This window comes from Salpingoeca rosetta (genome assembly GCF_000188695.1).
Source record: "Salpingoeca rosetta unplaced genomic scaffold supercont1.9, whole genome shotgun sequence".
Classification (NCBI taxonomy): Eukaryota; class Choanoflagellata; order Craspedida; family Salpingoecidae; genus Salpingoeca; species Salpingoeca rosetta.
In genome coordinates this window covers 7501-20862 of record NW_004754925.1, presented here as the reverse complement: position 1 = coordinate 20862, position 13362 = coordinate 7501, and the positions used below count along the sequence as shown (strand labels likewise).

The 13362-nt window shown below is 57.2% G+C and overlaps 4 protein-coding genes across 4 annotated transcripts in view; 2 read left to right on the top strand and 2 right to left on the bottom strand.

Moving 5' to 3' along the window:
• Window positions 1-426: 426 nt before the first annotated feature.
• Window positions 427-6420, top strand: PTSG_03901 (uncharacterized protein; the record flags this gene model as incomplete). The annotated part of the gene is made up of 9 exons (XM_004994738.1): window positions 427-2197; window positions 2516-2620; window positions 2963-3709; window positions 3966-4047; window positions 4282-4397; window positions 4699-4861; window positions 5078-5146; window positions 5300-5403; window positions 5611-6420. The coding sequence occupies exons 1-9, from the start codon at window positions 587-589 to the stop codon at window positions 6418-6420; spliced, it is 3807 nt and encodes a 1268-aa protein (XP_004994795.1). The 5' UTR covers window positions 427-586.
• A 163-nt stretch (window positions 6421-6583) lies between these two features.
• Window positions 6584-9406, top strand: PTSG_03900 (fumarylacetoacetate hydrolase domain-containing protein 2B). The gene is made up of 10 exons (XM_004994737.1): window positions 6584-6712; window positions 6858-6985; window positions 7233-7353; window positions 7480-7575; window positions 7873-7932; window positions 8058-8162; window positions 8368-8436; window positions 8585-8683; window positions 8868-8954; window positions 9113-9406. Exons 1-10 carry the CDS (start codon window positions 6668-6670, stop codon window positions 9179-9181), a joined length of 879 nt encoding a protein of 292 aa, XP_004994794.1. The 5' UTR covers window positions 6584-6667; the 3' UTR covers window positions 9182-9406.
• PTSG_03899 (uncharacterized protein) lies at window positions 9343-11871 on the bottom strand. The gene is made up of 5 exons (XM_004994736.1): window positions 11574-11871; window positions 10538-11281; window positions 10268-10341; window positions 9927-9993; window positions 9343-9699 (listed from the first exon to the last, which is right to left on the bottom strand). Exons 1-5 carry the CDS (start codon window positions 11775-11777, stop codon window positions 9550-9552), a joined length of 1239 nt encoding a protein of 412 aa, XP_004994793.1. The 5' UTR covers window positions 11778-11871; the 3' UTR covers window positions 9343-9549.
• Window positions 11872-12536: 665 nt separating this feature from the next.
• The window catches only part of PTSG_03898 (uncharacterized protein), a gene marked incomplete at its 3' end in the record, with an annotated part of 1968 nt that continues 1142 nt past the window's right edge, over window positions 12537-13362 (bottom strand). Inside the window, exons 1-2 of the mRNA XM_004994735.1 lie at window positions 13176-13362; window positions 12537-12792 (exon numbers count right to left, since the gene is read on the bottom strand). The exon at window positions 13176-13362 is cut by the window's right edge and continues 1142 nt beyond it. Coding sequence (XP_004994792.1) covers window positions 12537-12792; window positions 13176-13362 — 443 coding nt within the window. The remainder of the gene's footprint in view (window positions 12793-13175) is intronic.

The window sequence follows — 13362 nt, the reverse complement described above, 5'->3', positions numbered from 1 at the left end:
TTTTGTCCCACCACGCATTGGTTGCGCGGGTGCAGGCCCAATTGCTGGGTGGTGTGACAGTGACTGAGCAACTACGGATGTCGCCTCACACACAACGCACCCCCCACACAGCACAGCACACAGCACAGCAGGCGGAGAGCGTGACTTGCTGTCGAGCAGCGTGCGTGCGTGGTCGTGGACGTTTGCGTGTGAGCGAGCGGGGGAGTGAGTTTGCTCTGTCGTTGTCTGTGCGCTCAGCACCGCCACTCACCACCACGCCACACGCAGCCCACCACAAGTAAAGAGAGCGAGGGGAGCGAGCGGAGAGTGTGATTTGACCATCGGCATCAACACACAACCAGCACGGCGCACAGCCAAGGCACAGCTCACAACGAACGCGCCGCAACCAATTGACAAAACAGCAGCACCAACAGCACAACCACAGCGACAACAACCACAGCAGCACCAACAGCAGTACAACCACAGCTGCAACAAGAGCAGCACAAACACGGTGACAACAACCACAGCAGCACCAACACAGCAGCACCAATACAGCATCATTCAACCTCCCCAAACAAACACGCACACGCAGTCAGCAGCACCAGTCATGGCCACCCGCTGTTTGGCCAAGAGAGCCAACACGCAGAGGTGGCAGGCTGCATCTCCCAGCGCAGCACCGCCACATCGGTTGCTGTTGCTGCTGCTAGCAGCACTCGCTGTGGGCTGCATCTGTGCTCACGCCACCACGCCGAACAGCGCCACAGCGCAGAGCAGCCACCGAAACAACCAAAACACCCCTTTTGGTCGGCTCACGCCCTGTGGCGCCACAAGCAACTGCGCGCAAGTCGTGCACCAGCAGCGACAACAGCAGCAGCAACAGCAGCAGCAACGACAGCAGCAACGACAGCAGCAGCAACACCAGCAAACTGCATCGTCAACGTCATCGTCGTCGTCATCACAGCACAGGACCATCGCCATCAACGATGAGGCGGAGGGTGGTAGTGCGCACGTTCAGCTGGTGCTCGAGGCGGACGCGCGCAACGTGCACCCGCAGCTGACGGCAGACACAGGGGTGCAGTTCTGGCATGGGACTGTGCAGGGGGAAGAAGGGTCTGTTGTGCGATTGTCCACCGATGCCAACATGTGCATTCGGTCTGGGCTGGTCATCCACACCATGGCGTCAACAATGCAGGCGTCCTGGTTCCAGCAGTCCCAGCACACGAGTGCATTCGCAGTTCTGGAGCGAGCACAAGACGCCCCACCCAACGACCAACAACAACACCAACAACAGCATCAGCAACGGCAAGAACAGTACCAACAACAACAACAGCAGCAGCAGCAGCAGCAGCAGCAGCAGAATGACAGTCGTGCAGGCAGCGATGATGGCGTTGCTGTGGAGTGCCCGCACGTGCACATTCGTCGACTGACACTGGAAGAGGTTCAGGCCTTGAAGGACATGGCCCCGGATCCAACCCACGCGCACAGCAATGCCACTACTGAGCACGGAGCTGCGCCACACAGCCACGATCATGTTGGCACATGCACGCCTGCACAGGAAGTGGCCTTGTCCGAGCTGCTCCACGACGGCGACGATGGCGATGCTGCCGGCCCCTCGCATCGTGCGCGCCGCGCGTCTGTGGTGGCGACTGGAGATGGGCAGCCGGGGCCCGACCACATCACGTGCAGCGTGTTCCTCGATGCGGACGCGTCGTTCCTGCGGGCGTGGGGCGGCGTCGGCTCGCTCGCCCAGCGCAAGCAACGCGCCCTGCTCAAGATGGTGGACATCCTCTTCCAGGTGGACGGGCTGTACCAGCACCATGACAACCTCGCCAACATCCTCACTTTCCGCATTGCCGGGGCCGCGGTGCACGATGCTCTGGAGCTGTCCACCATCCCCATCACCGCCGGCGCATCAGCAGACGTCGCCTCCCGCGTGCTGCAGCAGTACCAGCGCTGGCTCGCACGCAAGGAGCGCGCCCGCGGTGACGGGTACCTAACGGCCCAGCAGGTCTGCCTCAACCACCTCTTCACCCACACCAACCTGGACGGCGTGCTGGGCGTGGCCGTTCAGGCGTCCACCGCGAGCACGGTTGTTGGCGGGCTGTGCGAGTCGCGCATTGCACAGGGGCGCAGCCTCAATGCCGGCATCAGCACCACGAAATCTGCGCGTGAGATCCCCGTTGCAACGTGGCAAACCGTCCTCTCCACTGCACACGAGGTGCGTGTGGAGGGCGAAGCTAATGGAGGTGGGGGGGGGGGAGGAGGCAGAAGGAAAGGGTTGGGGGTGGGTGGGTGTGGGTTTCTTGGTGCATGTTGCTGGTGGTGGTGGTGGTGGTGGTCGTGTCGTTGTTGCTGGTGATTGTTCTGGTTTTGTTGTTCTGTGTTCCGCGTTGTGTTGTGTGCTCTCTTTTGTCTCACTGTTTTCCTTTCCTTCTGTGACGATGGCTTGGCTGACGTGTGCTGACGTGTTGCTCGTCCTTACCCGCCTGTTTCCCCTTTGCCGCTGTGTCATTTCTTGCTGTGTGCCTGCTTCCAGTTTGGCCACAACGTCGGCGCACGACACACGTGCGACTTGAGCGACACGTCCGCCTCCTACTGTCCCTCCGTGGAGGGCACAAAGTGCCATCCAACGCTCGAGCAGGTGCATTGGAGTGTGTGTGTGTGTGCGTGTGTGTGTGTGCGTGTGTGTGTGTGTGTGTGTGTGTGTGTGTGTGTGTGTGTGTGCGTGCGTGTGTGTGTGTGCGTGTGTGTGTGTGTGTGCTGTGTCTCCGTCTTTCGAGGTTGATGGTGGCTTGTTAGTGGTAATTGAGAGCTGGGTCCAAGTTCATGGCAGCGGACAGCTTGTCGCCATCTTCTTCCTTTGCCATATGTGTGCCTCCCTTCCTTGTTCATCCATGTAGCCTCACCACGACCCCAACACGTGCTCGTCTTGCCCCCCCCCCCTCTTCCTTTCTTTTCCCCTTCTTTCTTCTGTGCTTGTCAGGGCGGCCCATATCTGATGTATCCCGCCATTGCACTTGAGAACACGCACCGCAATGCCCAGTTCTTCAGCCCGTGCAACATCGACGCCATCACCGCTGTGCTTGCCGTCAAGGGCGGCTGCCTGGAGGAGGCGCACCCGTGCAACGACCTCACCGACAACGGGCCGTGCTGCCTGGGCAACCGCTTCCTCCCCTCCGGCGTCGTATGTCGCGAGCTGACGGCGCAGGAGGCCGAGTGCAAACTACCTGGCCTGTGCACGGGGAGCACGGCAGAGTGCCCGGCGTACCAGCACAAGGACAACGGAACCCCATGCCGGTTCCTGGATACCGACGGCGGCACCATCGGTCACGGCGCATGCCAACAGGGGAGATGCATGCACCTGCACGACGCCTTCTGTGCGGATTTGGGCCTCTTTGGCTGCAGCCACTACACTGCCGAGTGTGCAGTGTCGTGCTCCAGTGCCCGTGGAGGCCTCTGCCGCCCTTACAGCCCGAGCTGCCGCAACCTGATTAATGCAACCACCCCAACGCAGACGTGGGTTGCCGGCGGCATGTGTCCTGTGCCGACGGGCGATGCCTGCACTTCGCACAAAGGGTATGTCGGCACGTGTGCGGCCAATGGGGAGTGCGCGTGCACAGCGGAGGACTGCACGGCCCCGCGCCCCGACAGCAGCAACCACGAGTACACGTGCGACTACGCCGTCACGCTGACAAACCCGTGCGACCAGCCCTGCAACACCGGCGAACAGGTGTGTGTGTGTGTGCATGTGTGTGTTTGCATGTGTGTGCATGTGTGTGCATGTGTGCGCGTGTGTGTGTAGTTGTGTGCATGTGTGTGCATGAGCATGCGTGCGTGTGTGTGTAGTTGTGTGCATGTGTGCATGAGCGTGCATGAGCGTGCGCGTGTGTGCGTGTGTGTGCGTGTGTGTGCGTGTGCGCGTAACCTCATGTTTGTCGTGCAGATTACGCTCACAATGTGTACATGCCATTGCACTTCTTTTGCAGTCTGTGTTCTACCAATGTATGTGTGAGGACAGTGGATCTCGCATGGCCGTCAACGCCTCGTTTTGCTCCTGGCGCGTCCCTCGTACGTTCACCTAACCACAGTTGTGTGCTTGTATTGTTTGGATGGGGTTGCTTGTTTTGAGTTGGCGCACCCCCATCTCCTCCCTCACACGCACACACACAACACAACACACACACACACACACACACACACACATACACACACACACACACCTTCTCTGGGTGCAATGCTAATTTGCGACACTGCGGTGTCTCTTCTCCACACGTTCCCCGCACCAACTTCGCGTTGCTGCAGCTGCTGATCGGCGCACTTGCCAGCACACTTCATGCGAGGCTGCCCAGCAAGAGTTTCTTCGTGTCGTCATCTCGCCACTTCGCACCATCGACGCCGTACAAATCATGCTGTCACAGGTATGTGCTTTGTGAATGTTTGTGTGTTTGTGTGTGTGTATGTGTATGTATGTGCACGTTTGTGTGCATGTGTATGTGTGTGCGCGCATGGGTGCACGTTTGTGTGTGTGTGTGTGCGCATGGGTGCACGTTTGTGTGTGTGTGTGTGTGTGTGTGTGTGTGTGTGTGTGTGTGTGTGTGTGCATGTGTGCACGTTTGTGTGTGTGTGCGTGCATGTGCATGTGTGTGTGTGCATGTGCATGTGTATGTGAATGAACACCAACGTCGTGTGCGCAACGTGGTATCATCATGAACTTTCCAGGCACTCGGCTTCCCGGTGTCGGTCAGCACCCTCGCGCAGGGCTCCAACGAGACAGCCTTGCAGCTGTGGGCCTGCAGGACAGACAACACGGGCTGTCTCTCCGCTAACCAGCTCATTGCCGTCCTGGTCGAGCCCGCTGTCACCTCCGCCGTCCACAGCGCAGGTACGTGTGTTGTGTTGTGTTGTGTGTGCGTGTTTGTGTGTTTGTGTGCGGTGTAAGAATTCAGCTTTGCATGTATGTGTGTGCAAGCCGACACACCATGGAGGAGATCTTCACAAAGGCTGCTACATGTTCTCTGTGTGCATGGCATGCATTGGTGCGTGCATTTCCAAGAACTATTCTCACCCATTTTACTTCTTTGATTTGTCATTTGAACAGGATTCTCTGTGGATGATGTGAGTCGTATTGAGGAGACATCAGGCCCCAACACGGTCATCATCATCGCAAGTGCGTACTTCGAGAGCAACCACCTTCCTTGCACCCCCACGCTCCGGTGCTTGCTTGCATGCATGCTGACTTCTTTCCCATGTGCGAAAGGGGCAGCACGACCTCCTTTGCTCACCTTTGCATGGCCCATGCCCAACACTTGTTGTTTCGCAGTTGTTGTGGCAGTTGTAGCCGTGCTTGCCACCGCCGCTGCTGTCGGCTTGTTCATCCACTATTCCAACAAAACCAAGCAATACCAAGCACAACTCTCTCTTGAGGTACCCATTGTGTCTGCGTGTTTCTGTGTGTGCGTGCGTGCTTTTGTGTGTGTGTGTGTGTGTGTGTGTGTGTGTGTCTGACTCTGTCTCTCTCTGTCTGTCTCTCTCTGTCTGTCTCTCTCTCTCTCTCTCCCTTGTCCCCTCTCCTCTTTCTCTGCCCACTCCACAATAAGGGTGATTTTGGTTTGTGTTTCACGTTGGCGGCAGCTCACGTCAAAGAACCCTGTTGGTCCACATCACGTTGCACGTTGGCAGGAGGATGATGCGCTCGTGTTCTTGCAGGCCGGTGGCACCGCAAAGCAGGAGCTGCGCCGCTCTGTGCGCAGCAGCGTGCGCAGCGGTCCCTATGCCGGCACCAAACACCACCACCAGCCTCCTCCTCCACATCCTCTTCACCAGCAGCAACAGCAACAGCAGCTGCACATCGGGTCGTCACCGCTTGCCCACCAGCTCGCTGCTGCATCTGTGCCGGATATGAGTGGCGTCCCACTTCCACCGTACACGCCGCCCGCGGACGAGCTGGTGTATGAGGAGCTGTACCACAACAGGGACTTCCACCCTGGTTATGACAGCGCCGAGTACACGGGCACAGTTGATTTTGGCAGGCGGCACCCTGACGAAGAAGGCGGCGACGTTAGTGGGCAGCATGTTGTGTACCACCGTGCCGATGGCGTGTATGACGATGACGATGGGTTCATTGACGACGAAGGCGAAGCGACTGCGCTGGGAGGCGGCGGCAGGCATGGCGGCCAAGACCAGTGCCACCCTCTGCATGAGGATGACGCGCTGGAGGAGGAGGAGGAGGAGGAGGTCGAGGGGCAGCCCAGGCCTGTGCCGCCGCACAGGGACACGCACTGCAGCGGGGCGTATCATGGCTCCAGGCCTCCGCCGTCGTATGATGACACGCCGCTCTATGTGGGAACCGGCACAGGCAGCATACGCACGAACACAACCACAAGTGTACGGAGTGTCGCACTCCTCGCTGCACTGCAGTCTGCGCCAACCAGTTCTTTCTGACGTGAGAGGGAAGAGAGAGAGAGAGAGAGAGAGAGAGAGAGAGAGAGAGAGAGAGAGAGAGTGAGAGAGAGTGAGTGTGTGTGTGTGAGTGTGTGTGAGCGTGTGGCACAGAAGATTGTTGTATGCCGATCTCTTGTAAATGATATCAGTAAATTTTCCACAATCACAACAAAGCAGACCAACAACAACAAACAGCACTGACACTGCCACTGAACGCACAACAAGAAGGTACCAACCAACCACTGGGATGCGCTTCGTGCAGTTTGTGGAGCAAGGCCAGGCGGACGCCAAGGTGAGAGGGAAGCAAGCTCATACAGTGTCAGTTTTGTTCATGCAGTCGCTGCCGTGGTTGTGCATGTGTGTTTATGAGTAAACGGTTGGTTTGGGGGGTTGCTTGCTCACTCCAAACCCACTGCGTCGCAAAACACAAACAATAGCCGCGTTTTGGCGTGCAGGTCAGCGATGGCGGTGACATCGTCGACGTCACGGCCACCGACAAGACCATCCCAGCAACCACCCTCGACGTGTTGCGTGGAGGAGACGCCGTCATTGAACGCGTTCGGGCGTACGTTGAACAACATAGCCAGCGGGATGGAGGGAGTTGGGGAGTGTGTGTGTGTGTTTGTGTGCATGAAGTCGCACGCGCGCGTGCGTGTGTGCACACGCGTATGTGTTCGTGTGTATGAAGTCACGTGCGCGCGCGCGTTGGTGTGAATGTGTGTATCAAGTCGTGTGCGTACTTGTATTCGTGCGGCGTGGAATATGCTTAGATGTGTCCTTCCTGTTTACCTGCCCGTCGTTCCCATTGGCAGTGCCGTTGAGAGCAAGGCGAACGTGATCAAGGCTGCAGATGCAGTCATCAAGGCGCCCATCTACGATTGCGAGAAGGTCATCTGCATCGGCATGAACTACGTCGACCACTGCACCGAGCAGGTAGCGCACCTTGCCGCTTGTGGAGGGTGGATGGCAATCATCGCCACCATGGCTTTAGTGCTTTGGATGAGGCTGTGTGTTCAGCTTGTACCAGCTCACATCGGCATGCTCATTAAATGTATGCAGAACCTGCCTGTGCCCAAGGAGCCGCTTGTTTTCTCCAAATTTGCCTCCAGCATCGCAGACCCTGGTGCAGACATCATCAAGGCGCCAGTCGTCGAGGTGTGCGTGTGTGTGTGTGAGTGTGTGTGAGTGTGCGTGTGAGTGTGAGTAAGTGCGTGTGTGTGTGAATGCGTGTGTGTGTGTGCGTGTGTGCGTGTGTGTGTGTGTGTGTGCGTGCGTGTGCGTGCGTGTTCGTGTTCGTGTGAGCTAGGTGACTTACTCACTGCAGTTGCGTGCAAGTACATGCTGGTGCTTGCGTGTACAATGACATGAAGAGGCTCTCCAATCCCAAACATATTCAAAGCTCCCTCGTTCACACACACACATGTTCAAACGTGCTTCTCCTGTTAACTGCAGAAACTCGACTTTGAGGTTGAGTTGGCAGTTGTGATTGGCAAAGAAGCACACCGCGTCAAGGTAACGCCTGTTATCAGAGCGGGTGATGGCGGTGGCGTGAACCCTGTGATCTCCGTTGGCTTTCATCCAATTGTGCAAACGAATTCATTGTCACTCTGTGTGTGCGTGTGTGTGTGTGTGTGCAGGCAGCGGAAGCTATGGAGTATGTGGCTGGATACACGGTCGCGCACGACGTCAGCGCCCGCGATTGGCAGCTGGAGAAGAACGGGGGCCAGTGGCTCATCGGCAAGGTTAGTGGGAAGAAGACGGAATGAGAGACAAACGGACCGGGGAGTGTTGGTGAGGTTTACATGGGGTGGGATTGGAAGTCCACACACGTTCAAGCGGTTCTCTCAGATCGTTACTCATGCCAGCCCCTTCACCCCTGCGTGTTGCGCACGCCCCTCTCATCGCATGCATGTGCGCCCACTGCTTCATCATGGCCACCGCCGCCAGACGTTTGACACATTTGCACCCATTGGTCCCGCCATCGTCACCCGCGACGACCTTGCCGATCCCCACAACGTCTGTGCAATCGCTTTGTGTCCGACCCGAATGCACGACGCTTCCGTGGCTTGTCTCATGCCTTGTATTTGTTTGTTTGTTTGTTTGTTTGTTTGTTCATGCGGCTGTGCATTTGTTTGTTTGTTTGTTTGTTTGTGCGGGTGTACAGCTTGGGATCCGGTGCCGCGTCAACGGCGAGACGATGCAGGACAGCAACACCAACCAGCTCGTCTTCAAGACAGAGACCATTATCGAGTGGATCACCCAGGTGCTTGCCGTGTGTGTGTGTGTGCGATACAACTTTGCCTCTTTATGTGTGTGTGTGTGTGTGTGTGTGTGTGTGTGTGTGTGTGTGTGTATGCTGGGGCGTGCGTTTCGCCATTTTGTGTTCGTGGCCACCAGCCATTCCCCTCATCCCACATTTCATCACCACGATGATTTCTCTTCTTCAGTTTGTGACGCTGAAGCCTGGTGACATCATCCTCACTGGCACACCGCCAGGCGTCGGCTGCTTCCGCAAGCCGCCAGTCTGGCTTAAGGTGAGAGCTGTTCCTTGATGTGGTGCTTTTGAGTGTACTCTGTCGTGCACACATGTGTTGTCGTTCACACATGTGTTGTAGTTCACACACGTGTTGTTGTGTACGCACGTGTTGTCGTTCACATGCCCCCTTCATCCCCTTGCTTCTGCTGCTGTCAGGATGGCGACGTCGTGGAGGTTGAGATTGACTCCATTGGCTGCATCTCAAACACCGTCCGTGAGAAGTAAACACACCTTCGCCGCTGAACGCACCCGGCTTGGTGTGTGTGTGTGTATGTGTGTGTGTGTGTGTGTTTGTTTGTTTGTGTGTGTGTTTGTGTGTGTTTGTTTGGGTGCATTTCTCTCCCCCTCCCACCTTTTCCGTGCCTGTGCGCGTTGTTTCTTCTCCGTTCAGGATTCGTGGGTGTTATTCATGTTTCTTGCCAGAGCAATACACGCTGACAATCAACACGACCGTCAAACGAAATCGTGCAGCCCACAGGGAAATGGGGAGGATTGAACGTGCTGTTGCGACCCTGGGCATGTGTGTGCGGAGCACACGTACGTCTGCACGGCTTCGTCTTCTCCTCGTTCTTCTACGACACGCGTCTGCGTGATCAAAACCCGTACCGCTGCCGTGCGGCCCTGCGTGCCGCTGCGCTGTGTGCCCACTTGGTCTGCAGCTCCTGCTCGCGGGCCCGCGCCTCAGCCGCCAAATACGTGATCTGATGCTTCCGGCGCTCCATCCCCTTTGGTACGTCCGCCTCCTGATGGTGGTGAGAATGGGAGTGAGTGAGAGCGCGTGAAAGTGTGTGAGGTGTGAGGTGCGTGAGTGAGTGTGAGTGAGTGCGTTTGCGTGAGCGTGTAGGCGTGTGTACCTTTGTGTACAAGTGTGCGCACATGCGTGAATACATGTGTACACACACACGTGCATAAGCACACGCAGGCGTGGTGCAAACGCAAGCGTGCATGCATATGGTGTTGTTCTCATTACCAGGCTGCTCTTGGGCGTTGTGTCGGTGCTGTTCTTCGTCTTTGCTCGCCACTCGTCAAATGTGTCCCTGTCGAGCGTCAAGAGCAGGTGAGTTGGGCACGTGGCCTGAGAATGAAGCAGGCACACATGAATGCAAGCAAGGCACAACTTACAGGCAGATAAGAGAGGCCCCAAGAGACAAGCGGGCTCATATCCACGCACACACACACACACACAAGCACATATAAGCACGCAGACAGGCACAGATATAAGCACACAGACACACGCACACAGACACACAGACATACACACAGACATACACAGACATACACACACACACACACACACACACTTGTGCCAACCTTCGTTCGCGATCGTCGACGTTGACGAGTTTGATGGCGCCGTGCCCCTCGCGTCGGCCGAGAAACCGCTTCAGCTGCGCAAATGGAAGGAGGGGTGCAATGCGGGTGACGGTCAGCAACACAAAGCCGGCATGGTGACCAAACACAGACACACACACACACACACACACACACACAGACACACACACACACAGACACACACACACACACACACACACACACACACACACACACACACACACACACACAGACAGAGACACACAAACGAACCTCTTCGTCCTCCTCGGTGACGACAAGCTTGGATGTGGTGCCGTGCGCGCTTTGTTGTTCTTGGTATTGTTGTTGCTGTTGCTGCTGTGATGTCACGACCTGTGGTGCACGCCCGTAGCCAAACTTGGGCTTGCCCTTTGGCACGGGTGCTGATTGGTATTGGCTGTGCATGTCGTATGATGGTGGCGGCGGCAGGCCGCTTACCGGCGCCGCCGTCACGGACGTGGACGCGATGCGATATTGGGTCTGACGGCGCACGGAAGCAGAGAAGCTGCTGGCACGTGCACCGCTCACCCCACCTTCGCCATCGTCGTCATCATCACCGTCATCATCGCCGTCGTCGTCGTCGGCCACCAATCCAAACCGGTTGGCCGGCCTGGCAGCGGTGGCTGTGTGCTTTGAAGTCGAGGTGGCGGGTATCCCCGCTGCTTTCTTCTGCAGCTGACGCGGCTGCAGCGACGACGCCGCAGTAGAGGATGATGACGACGATGCCGCTGCCGATGAAGCAGCTGCGACTGTCGATGTGGTTGATGACGAGGACGCACCTGGGCCTGTGGATGCTGGCTTGCTGGTGGTGGTGGTGGTGGTGGTGATGCTGCTCCTCTGCACTTTGGCGGCTGGCGTGGCACTGCTGTGCTTGGGCGCCGGCAGCAGCTCGGAGAAGAGCTTGGGCTTCTTTGGCGCCGGTGCCATCTGTCGGCTTTGGGCATCGTCGTCCTCGTCGTCATCTTCCTGGAACTCGCTCTGCACGCGCGTACAGGAAGGTGGCCAGCGGTGCACGTGAGCGCACGCATAGGCAGCTGGGCAGATGATGATAAAAGTTGCAGCACACAGCAGAGAGGCAGGCATAGACAGGAAGGCACCACAGACACAGACACAGACAGACACACACAAACAGACACAGACACAGACAGACACAGACACAGACACAGACACATACACATACACAGACACAGACACAGACACAGACACACGCACGCACACGCACACACACGCACACACACGCACACACACGCACACACACAGTCGTTCGCACCGCGTCTGGATCTGGCAGGTTGAACATCTGTCGTCGCTTGGCCTCCAACGCTGCGCGTAACCGTTGCTTCTTCTTGTCAACGGCTGCTGCTTGCCGTGGCGGTGCTGCCTTCTTCACACCGGCCGTACTGCCCACCACCCTCTGCTCTTCCTCGTCCTCACTGTGATCCTCATCGCTGCTCGAACCATAGTCAACAAGCGACATGCTTGGTTGGTAGTGTGTGTGTGTGTGTGTTGTGCGGTGGTTGTTCGTTTGTGGTTGCGTTCTCTTCTGCTGCGTTTGCGTTTGTTTGTGTGTGATTGGTTGGCGATCGGTTGATGAAGGTAGCAAGGACACACAACACACGCACGCACACTTACACACTCACACACACACACACACACACACAAGCAGGCAAGCAGGCAAGCAAGGGAGTAATGATAGAGAACAAGAGAGGGAAGCGAGACTGAAAAGCAAAGGAACCATAGCAAGCAAGTCAGTTGAAGGGTGGTGGTGGTGGGAACGCAAGCCGACAACAGAGCGCACGCGCAACAGGAGGCAAAAACGTGGCAAGTGTCTGTCAGCCGTGCGGATGATGCCAGACAGGCAGGAAGGCACAGGGGAAGCAGGTGGGCCGAACATCGACGCAGCCGATGGCTGCTGAGCACGTACTGGCGGAACCGAAATGGAAGACACACTGACGACGTTGGGTGGGATACAGAGAGTGACGCAGACAGGCACAAACAGAGAGAGAGACATGTACACACACACACAAACACAGAGAGAGAGAGAGAGAGGTGCACACACACACACACACACACACACACAGACACGCACATGCACAGACACATGCACACACATATGCACACAAACACACACACACACCCGCTAGAACATGCTCATACGAAACAAAGAGGTGACGCTACGACAAGTGCCCGTGTGGCACGCGATGCAAAGAAGACAGAACAAAACTAAACAACACAGCTATTGGTGGAACGCGAGCGGGGTGGTGAGGCGGCAGGGCAGGCCACCGCGGTCATCAGGATCGTGCAGGCGATAAAACGCAACCAGCTCGTCGAGGTTTGGGAACTTGTTGTCTGCAACATCCTCCTCGCCGTGGTCAATGTGCACCTGTCCGCGCTCGTGGATGACGCGGAAGTGGGCGACCTTGCCTGGCGCCCGCATGGACAGCGCAAGCTTCGAGTTGCGCATGCGGAACATGAACGTGCCATAGGACGAGCTGGTGTGCCACGCACGATTTTGAGGTTTGGGGGTTTGGGGTTTGGGAGGGGATGGGTGATCAGTGTGAGTTGCAGAGTGAAAGTGTGTGTAGGTGAGCGTGTGTATGTGAGCGCGCGTGTGTGAGCGTGCGTGTGCGCGGGTACGAGCACACAACACAGAGAAGGCTAACAGGCAAAACGCAGGTACAACGACAACTAAAACGCAGACAGACAGACAGGCAGATAGACAGACACACGGGCACACACACGGGCACACACACACACACACACACACACACACACACACACACACACACACACACACACACACGCACGCACACACACACACGCACGCACACACACACACACACACACACACACAAAACATGCAAACCGCTTTCACCTCTCGAGAAGGACGTCGGCCTCGTTGCGGGTCCTGTCCTGCTGCATCCACGCCAGGAGCGTGGCGTTGGACGTGAGGTCGAGCCCGCGCTTGAACGGCTGCGACTGCGGTGCCGCCTGCCGCTGGTCGGGAACGCAGTTGACATAAAGCGCATCCGGGGCAGTTGGCGGCGGCTGCCGGTGTGGCG